At 69.0% G+C, this 9,089-nt stretch overlaps 2 protein-coding genes across 2 annotated transcripts; both read left to right on the top strand.

The window, feature by feature from the left end:
* Window positions 1-547: 547 nt before the first annotated feature.
* Window positions 548-5,919, top strand: ZNF628 (zinc finger protein 628). The gene is given in 5 exon segments (XM_039913361.1): window positions 548-618; window positions 2,292-2,999; window positions 3,002-3,159; window positions 3,161-3,694; window positions 3,696-5,919. Coding segments are annotated over 4 exon segments (3,267 nt in total). The 5' UTR covers window positions 548-618; window positions 2,292-2,296; the 3' UTR covers window positions 5,568-5,919.
* Window positions 5,920-7,342: 1,423 nt separating this feature from the next.
* Window positions 7,343-8,967, top strand: NAT14 (N-acetyltransferase 14 (putative)). Its single transcript, XM_029073077.1, has 3 exons — window positions 7,343-7,365; window positions 7,713-7,821; window positions 8,215-8,967. Exons 2-3 carry the CDS (start codon window positions 7,750-7,752, stop codon window positions 8,737-8,739), a joined length of 597 nt encoding a protein of 198 aa, XP_028928910.1. The 5' UTR covers window positions 7,343-7,365; window positions 7,713-7,749; the 3' UTR covers window positions 8,740-8,967.
* The last annotated feature ends 122 nt before the right edge of the window (window positions 8,968-9,089 follow it).

The following is a 9,089-nucleotide window of genomic DNA, read 5'->3' as shown; positions in this document are numbered from 1 at the left end:
AAAGCTCTGGACACAATAAACCCTCAATAAATATGAATGAATGCCCTGGACACAGTAAGAGCTCAATAAATACGATTAACTGAATGAATACTCTGGACACAGTAAATGCTCAATAAAGGCGAATGAATGAATGAAGGCTCTGGACACAGTCAACGCTCAATAAATAGGAATGAATGAAGGCTCTGGACACAGTCAACGCTCAATAAATAGGAATGAATGCTCTGGGCACAGTCAACGCTCAATAAATAGGAATGAATGAATGCTCTGGGCACAGTAAGCGGTCAATAAAGATGATTGAATGAAGGAGGGGTGGCCTTGGGTTTTTCCCTCCCCTTTGCCGACGTTCAAGATGGTTCCTTCCGGCCGCCCCCCCCCCCCCGCAGTCTGTGGAGTTGGTAGCGGCGGGCCTCGCCGGGCGGACTCCAAGTCCCAGGGAGCCCTGCGGCGGCGGGGGGGCGGGGCCTGCGGGGCCGGCCAATGGGAGGGCGCGCTGCGGCGGCGTCGGCGCGGCGGGGTTTGTGTGCGCCGCCGGCGGCCGCTAAAGGTTGTGTGTCCCGCGGCGGGGGCTCCCTGTGGGTGCGCGGCCCGGACGGTCTCCCCGCGCGCCACCGGCTGCAGGTGAGACGACCGAGGGGGGAGGGGGGACGGCGGCGCCGCCCTTAAAGGGGCAGGACCCCGCTTTGAGCCTTCCGGGGTGGGGCCGTCGGTCCCCCCCCCCCCACGCTTTCGGCCGCTCCCCTCCCCCCCCCAAAGAGAGGCGCCCCTCCCCCCTTTGGGGGAGGTCGAGGCTGACGACTTCCGGTCCTGCGCCCTAGGCCGAGCCGCCTTCGAGGGGCGGGGGGATGGGCACCGGGAGGAGGGGGGCAGCAGCAGCATCGTAATAATCCTGTCGGTATGTGTTGAGCGCCGTCCTGAGCGCTGGGGGAGACCCAGGGTCATCAGGTGGTCCCACGTGGGGCTCCCAGTCCTCATCCCCATTTTGCAGAGGAGGTCACTGAGGCCCAGAGAAGGGCCTCGCCCACGGTGCCCCCAGCTGACAAGGGGCAGAGCTGGGATTCGAACTCATGACCTCTTGGCTCCAAAGCCCGGGCTCTTTCCACTGAGCCGCGCCGCTTGTCCAGCATCATCGTATGGGGGAAGCGCTGCCTAGGTGCCCTGCACTGCGCTAAGCGCTGGTCAAGCGCTTAGTACAGTGCTCTGCACAGAGTAAGCGCTCAATAAATACTATTGAACGAAAGGTCATCAGGTGGCCCCACGTGGCCCTCGCTGAGAAGCAGCGTGGCTCAGTGGCCAGAGCCCGGACTTGAATAATGATAATCGTGTTGGTATTTGTTAAGCGCTTACTCTGTGCAGAGCACCGTTCTAAGCGCTGGGGGAGATCCAGGGTCATCGGGTTGTCCCACGTGAGGCTCACAGTCTTCATCCCCATTTTCCAGATGAGGGAACCGAGGCCCAGAGGAGTGAGGTGACTTGCCCGCCGTCATCCAGCTGACAAGAGGCAGAGGTGGGATTGGAACCCATGACCTCTGACTCCCACGCCCGGGCTCTTGCCACTGAGCCACGCTGCTTGGAGTCAGAAGTCAAGGGTTCGGATCCCGGCTCTGCCCCTTGTCAGCTGGGGGACTGTGGGCAAGTCACTTGGTTTCTCTGGGCCTCAGTTCCCTCAAGTGTAAAATGGGGATGAAGACTGTGAGCCCCACGTGGGACCACCCGATGACCCTGGATCTCCCCCAGCGCTTAGAACGGTGCACGTAGTAAGCGCTTAACGAATGCCAACCTTATTATCCCCATTTTCCCTCTTGCCACCAAGCCGCGCCGCTCCGAAGCGTGCAAGGGGGACACGGCCGGGTGCCGAGTTGACGGTGAGGGAAGGGGAGAACGGGGGAAAGGAGGGCCCCGTCGGGGAAGGCTTCTTGGAGGAGGTGTGAGCAGGGGGAGAGAGAACCTAGCGGGTGAGACAGCGGGTGAAGTGAGTTACGGCCTTCTCCGCCACGCCGCGTTCTCCCAAGCGCTTAAGTGCAGTGCCCTGCACGCGGGAGGCGCTCGGTAAATACCGATATTTTTTTCGATAAAAGCGAGAGATGAGAGGAAGGAGGAAAAGGGGACACGAAGGGGAGCGGGCGCCGAAGGGAGGCGGCGTGCGGGCCGCGTCCCCGCCGGGTCCGTCGCGGGCGGAGCGGGACCCGATTTCTCGGGAGGGCGGGGGGCGCGTCCCACCTCCGGGAGGAGGTCGGAGACGCCCGGGGAGACCCGCGGCCGAGCCTCACGTCCCCCTCCCCTCCCCTCGCCAGGAGAGATGGTCGGGGCCCACGTGACCATGGCGGCCGGCGGCGGCGGGGACAGAGCGGGCCCGGACGGCCCGGCGGCGGCCGCCCCCCAGTTCGAGTGCGGCGAGTGCGGGAAGGCCTTCAAGTGGTCGTCGCGGCTGATCCACCACCAGCGCACCCACACGGGCGAGCGCCCCTACAAGTGCCCCGACTGCCCCAAGGCCTTCAAGGGGTCGTCGGCCCTGCTCTACCACCAGCGGGGCCACACGGGCGAGCGGCCCTACCAGTGCCCGGACTGCCCCAAGGCCTTCAAGCGCTCCTCCCTGCTCCAGATCCACCGCAGCGTGCACACGGGGCTGCGCGCCTTCACCTGCGCCCAGTGCGGCCTGGCCTTCAAGTGGTCCTCCCACTACCAGTACCACCTGCGGCAGCACACGGGCGAGCGGCCCTACGCCTGCGGCGACTGCGGCAAGGCCTTCAAGAACTCGTCCAGCCTGCGGCGCCACCGCCACGTGCACACGGGCGAGCGGCCCTACGCCTGCGCCGTCTGCGGCAAGGCCTTCACGCAGTCCACCAACCTGCGCCAGCACCAGCGCATCCACACGGGCGAGCGGCCCTACCGCTGCCCGCTCTGCCCCAAGACCTTCACCCACTCCTCCAACCTGCTCCTGCACCAGCGCACCCACGGCGGCGGGGCGGCCCCGGCCCCCGCGCCCGGCCCGCCGCCCGGCCCCCGCCGCCCGGCGCGGCCCAGCGGCGCCGCGAGCCCGGCGGGAAGGTCTCCGCCTCGGACGCCCACCTGCGGGAGGGCCCGGAGGCCCCGGCCGCCCCCGCCGTGCCCGAGCCGTTCCTGGCGGCGGCGGAGACGACGGCGGAGACGACGGCGGAGCCCGGCGTACCGCTGCCCGCGCTGCGGGCTGGCTTTCGACAGCGAGGACCTGCTCGCGGGGCACCGGCGGTGCCACGCCGCGGAGCCGGGGGGGCCCGGGCCCCCGGCCCGCGGCCCCCGGGGGAAGACCCCGGAGCCGGCGGCCGGCCCCGCCCGCCGCCGGCAGGGCCCCGGGGCCGGGGCCGGGGGGTCGGCCTTCCGCTGCGGCGGCTGCGACCGGTCCTTCCCGCAGCTGTCCAGCCTCCTGGCCCACCAGCAGTCCCACGTGGAGGAGGCGGCGGCCGGGCAGCCCCTGCCCCAGGCGGAGGCCGAGGTGACCTGCCCGCAGGAGCCCCCGGCTCCCGGCCCCGCGGCGGCCCCGCCCGAGCCCCCCGACCGGCCCTACAAGTGCGGGGAGTGCGGCAAGGCCTTCAAGGGGTCGTCGGGCCTGCGCTATCACATGCGGGACCACACGGGCGAGCGGCCCTACCAGTGCGGCGAGTGCGGCAAGGCCTTCAAGCGCTCCTCCCTGCTGTCCATCCACCAGCGCGTGCACACGGGGGCTGCGGGCCTTCGCCTGCGGCCAGTGCGGCCTGACCTTCAAGTGGTCCTCCCACTACCAGTACCACCTGCGGCTGCACACGGGCGAGCGGCCCTACGCCTGCGGCGACTGCGGCAAGGCCTTCCGCAACACCTCGTGCCTGCGGCGCCACCGCCAGCTGCACACGGGCGAGCGGCCCTACGCCTGCGCCGTCTGCGGCAAGGCCTTCGCCCAGACCTCCAACCTGCGCCAGCACCAGCGCGTCCACACGGGCGAGCGGCCCTACCGCTGCCCGCTCTGCCCCAAGACCTTCACCCACTCCTCCAACCTGCTCCTCCACCAGCGCACCCACTCGGCCGAGCGCCCCTTCACCTGCGCCGCCTGCGGCAAGGGCTTCGTCATGGCCGCCTACCTGCAGCGTCACCTCCGGACCCACGCCCCCGCCCCCGCCCCGCCGCCGCCGCCCGCCCCGCCGGGCACCCAGGAGGTCCACATCGTGCCCAACGTCCAGGCCACGCTCCGCCTGGAGCTGGCCGCGGGGGGCCCGGCCCCGGCCCCGGCCCCCAACTCCCAGACCTTCCTCCTGGTGCAGACGGCGCAGGGCCTGCAGCTGATCCCCAGCAGCGTCCAGCCCGGCGCCCCGCCCGCCCCGCCCCCGCCCAGGGTGGCCCCCCGGGGGCGCCGAGGCCTGGGGAAGGGACGCAAGCCGCCCCCGCCGCCCGCCCCCGGCGTCTTGCTGCTGCCCGGCCCGCCCAGCCCCGGCCTCCAGCTGCAGGGCCTGGTCGGGGCGGGGGCCGGGGCCGGCCAGAGCGTCCTCGTCCTGCACAGCGTGGGACCCGAGCCCGGGGCCCACGAGGTGACCGACATCCAGTTCCAAGCCCTCCCGCCCGCCCCGGACGGGACCGGCGTCCGGCTCCAGCCGGCCCCGGAGGGGATCGGCGTCCAGTTCCAGGCCCTGCAGCCCGTCCCGGAGGCGTCCGGCGTCCGGCTGCAGCCCGTCCCGGAGGCGTCCGGCGTCCGGCCGCAGCCCGTCCCGGAGGCGTCCGGCGTCCCGCTGCAGCCCGTCCCGGAGGCGGCCGGGGTCCCGCTGCAGCCCGCCCCGGAGGCGGCCGGCGTCCAGCTGCAGCGCCTCCAGGCCCCCCAGGACACGGCGGCGCTGGACCTGCAGCCGGGGCAGGATGTGCAGCTGCAGACGCTGCAGCCCGTGGCGGACCTGGCCGCCCCGGCCGGGAGCGTGGGGACCCCCGAGCCCCAGAACCTGCTGGTGGTGCAGAGCGGGCCGGGCCCCGGGACCGCCGAGGAGCTGCTGGCAAATCAGGGGCCCGGAGCCGGCCCGGGGGACGGGGGCGCCGGGGAGGGCGCGGAGGAGGAGGAGGGGGTGGTCCAGGACGTGCATTTCGAGACGCTGCAGACGGAGGAGGGACTGCAGAGCGTGCTGGTGCTGCGGGGGGCGGACGGGGAGCAGACGAGGCTGTGCGTGCAGGAGGTGGAGAGCCTGCCGGGGCTGGCCGACGCTCCGGCCCCCGGCCCCGGCCAGAAGCTGCTCATCATCCGCAGCGCCCCCGCGGAGCCCGCCTTCCAGCTGCTGGACGCCGCCCCCGCCCCCGCCGGGGGGCCCGCCCCCGCCCCGGGCCTGCAGCTCTTGCCGTCGCCCACCGGCACGCTGGGGCCCCTGCAGTCCTGCCCGCCCCCCCCTGCAGATCCGGCCCCCGGGGCCGGCCGGCCCCCGCCCCCCGTCGCCGCCCCCTGCCCCTTCCAGCCCCCGGCTCCCGGCGGCCTGCAGATGGTCCAGCTGGTGCCCGGGGGCGCCGGCGCCGGGGGCCGCAAGGCCCTGCCCTCCATTCAGATTGTCCAGACGGTCCCCACCGTCCAGCTCGTACACACTTTCTAAAGGGCGGAGGAAACGTGCCCGCGGGCCCGCCCCCCCCCACCCCACCCTCGCCCCCTCCCAACACCTGTCCGTCTCCCCCGGACCCCTCCTCTGGGCCCCCGGCCGCACCGAACTGTGGCGGCAGGAGAGGGGGAACGGGAGGAGGCTCCTGGCCTTCCTTACCTGGCTTTCCAGGGAGGATCCAGCAGGTGGTTCCCCCCTCGCCCCCCACCCCCGGGGGGACAGAAATGGGATGAGGAGCCAGATCTGTGTCCGGGGCGGGGGTCGGTGGAGGGGGCGTAGGGGGAGGCTCTCCCCTCTCCCCGCCAGGCTCTTCGCCAATAAAGACAGATGGTTCCCCCCAGCCCCGCTTCTCCCGGCCTCTTGGTCTCCCTGTTGGGGATTTCGGGGGGATGTGGAAGGGAAAGGGACACCTGGGGGGCGACCGGGGACGGACCCCGGTCCACGGGCACCAGTAGCCACCCGGGCCCGACGCGGGCCGCCCGCGCCCGGCCACCGACGGACAGACGGAGCCGCCGGCCCGGGCCCGCGTCCGGGTGAGCGTCGCCGGCCCGACGACCACCACCCCAACCTTTCCCCTTCCCCACGGCTCCCTCCCCTCCTCGACCCTAAGTGCACTCCCAGCGCTCAGTCCAGTGGCCTGGCACGGAGTAGGCCCCTCACGAAGACCCTCGTCGTTGGCGTGGCTCAGTGGAAAGAGCCCGGGCTTAGGAGAAAGAGGTCATATCTCAGTTCCCTCATCTGTAAAATGGGGATGAAGACTGTGAGCCTCATGTGGGACAACGTGATTACCCCGTATCTACCCCAGTGCTTAGAACAGTGCTCGGCACACAGTAAGTGCTTAACAAATATGAACATTATTATTGTATTTCACCGGCTTCTCCCCGCGCCCTGTCAACTCCAGCCCCAGTGGACGCTGCCCCCTGACACCCCGGGCGGAGCCCCCCGGCCCACGACGGTCCCTGTCCCAGTCGGGGTCCCTCCGGTTCGACGGGAGGGATGAGCCGGGGAGCTGGGGGAGGAGGATGCTCGGGCCGGGGACGCCCGGTTAGGCAGGAGAAGCAGCGTGGCTCAGTGGCAAGAGCCCGGGCTTGGGAGTCAGAGGTCATGGGAGTCAGAGGTCATGGGTTCGAGTCCCGGCTCTGCCACTTGTCAGCCAAATGACTGTGGGCGAGTCACTTCACTTCTCTCTGCCTAAGTTCCCTCATCTGTAAAATGGGGATGAAGACCGTGAGCCTCACGTGGGACAACCCGATGACCCTGGATCTCCCCCAGCGCTTAGAACAGTGTTCTGCACATAGTAAGAGCTTAACAAATGACATTTTTTTTTTCCTCTGGGCCTCAGTTCCCTCATCTGTAAAATGGGGATGAAGACTGTGAGCCTCAAGTGGGACAACCTGATGACCCTGTACCCGCCCCCAGCGCTTAGAACAGTGCTCTGCACATAGCAAGCGCTTAGCAAATACCAACATTTTTTTCTTTTTCCTCTGGGCCTCAGTTCCCTCATCTGGAAAATGGGGATGAAGACTGTGAGCCTCAAGTGGGACAACCTGCTTACTTTGTATCCCCCCCCCAGCGCTTAGAACGGTGCTCTGCACATAGTGAGCGCTTACCAAATTCCAACATTATTGTTATTATTGACAAATAACATTATTATGCAGGCTTAGCAACAGTTGCTAAGGCGCGCAGGCGCAATGGAGGGGCGCCCCCCCGCGCGCACACCACCACGTGACTTCCGGCGCGCGCCCCCCCTCCCCCCCCCTCCCCCAGGCAGGGACGAGTCTGCGCGTCGGGAGAGGTGCCGGACGCTACCATTGGCGTCGCCCCGGGGTTGGGCGGGTCGATCCCATTGTGCCGTCCCGCGGGGGGGGGATGGGGGAGTTGTCGCGGAATAGAGGGCGGGTCCAACGGTGGCTGCTGCGCGGGGGGGGGGGCACCAGGACGGGACCATTACGGCCGGCGGGGGGCCGCTGGGCAGGGCAGGGCGTCGTTAATTTGCCCCCCAGCCCGAGGGAGGGGTGTCCCGGAAGGTCCCATTCCTTTGGCGGGGGGGTGTTGGAAAGTACCATACCCCTCCAGGGGAGGGGTGCCTTGACCAAGATTTCCCTCCATTCTTTTTCCCTCCATTCTTTCCCTGTCCCTCAGGTGCACTCCCCCGGGTGCGGGGGTTGGGGGAGGTAAGATGGACCCCAACCACCTGTCGGTGCGGGAGATGCGGGAGGATGAGAAGCCCATCGTGCTGGAACTCCTCAAGGTCTGAGAGCTCGGGGCCGGGAGAAGGACCGGAGGGGACGTCGGGGTCCGGACGGAGGCAGGAGTCGGTCCCCGCCATCCGTCGAGGACTGGTTGGGGGCGAGCGCTTAGCGCACGCCGGGTGCTCGGCCGCATGCCGGGTGCTCCATCGACTGACCACCCCCAAGCCGGTCCTCCCTTCCCTGCCGTGTCCCTGCTCAGCGTCGACGTTCGCGTCGATGTGCCTCCTGGATGACGGAACCGAAGAGCGGGCCTCGTAATAATAATAATAATAATGATACCCGTGGTACTTGGTAATCCCCGCAAGCTCCCACTCCTCCCCTCTCCCTACCCGCAACCCAGCCCGGGCCTGGCCTCCACCGCAATCGTGCCTCACTTTCTCTCTCTCCCCTAGGATGGCGTGAAGGACGCAGAGAACCGTCTGGCCCTGCACGCGCTGACCAGGCCCCCGGCCCTGCTGGTCCTCGCCGCCCTGAGTAGCGGCCTTCGCTTCCTCCTGGCCTCCTTCCCCCTGGCCCTCCTCCTGCCTGTGCTGCTGGCCGTGGGGGGCCTCAAGCTACTGCTGCGGAGACGCTGGGGGGCCCTGCCCCCCCTTGGGGACATGGGGGGGCCCTGGGTGGCGGTGCAGGGCGGGGAGGATGTGTGCGGAGTGGTGGCCATGGCGCCCCGGGGCCCCGCGGGGGTGGAACTGACCCGGCTGGCGGTCTCCCGCTGGCACCGGCGCCGCGGCGTCGGCCTGCGCCTGCTGGGGTTCGCGGAGGGCCGGGCCCGGGCCCGGGGCGGCCGGCGGCTCGTGGTGCCCGTGGCCGTAGGGGCCGAGGGAGCCGCCGGACTGCTGGAGGGGAGCGGCTACCGGGCCGAGCGGGGCCGGGGCTGGCTGGGCTACACGTTCGTGCGGGAGTTCAGTAAGGACTTGTAGGGTCGGGGCAGAGGGTCGGCTCCGGAGGGAATCCCCCCGAGAGGGCGGGGTGATGGCGAGGGGCGGTGACGATCGTGGTGTTTTGTTCAGCGCTCGTTATTATTACGCTTCAAGCCCCGGGGTAGATTCAGTACGATCGGACAATAACGATAGTAGCAAACATGGGGTTTGTTAAGTGCTTACTATGTGCCGGGCGCTGTACTAAGCGCCGGGGTGGATGAGAGCGAGTCGGGTTGGACCCGGTCCCTGTCCCCCAAGGGGCTCACGGTCTTAATCCCCATTTTACAGATGAGGGAACCGAAGCACGGGGCGGTGAAGTGATTTGTCCAAGGTCATGCAGCAGGCAAGCG

Source organism: Ornithorhynchus anatinus, chromosome 10 (genome assembly GCF_004115215.2).
Source record: "Ornithorhynchus anatinus isolate Pmale09 chromosome 10, mOrnAna1.pri.v4, whole genome shotgun sequence".
NCBI classification, from domain to species: Eukaryota; Metazoa; Chordata; class Mammalia; order Monotremata; family Ornithorhynchidae; genus Ornithorhynchus; species Ornithorhynchus anatinus.
Note: the sequence above shows the minus strand (reverse complement) of the source record. Positions and strands in the feature narration are given on the sequence as shown.

What these genes read in the sequence shown, in the direction of transcription:
- NAT14 (XM_029073077.1), top strand. Translation starts at nt 7,750, where the DNA reads ATGGACCCCAACCACCTGTCGGTGCGGGAGATGCGGGAGGATGAGAAG. An exon ending in TCGTGCTGGAACTCCTCAAG is followed by an intron (nt 7,822 to 8,214) that starts GTCTGAGAGCTC and finishes TCTCTCCCCTAG; the next exon opens with GATGGCGTGAAGGACGCAGA.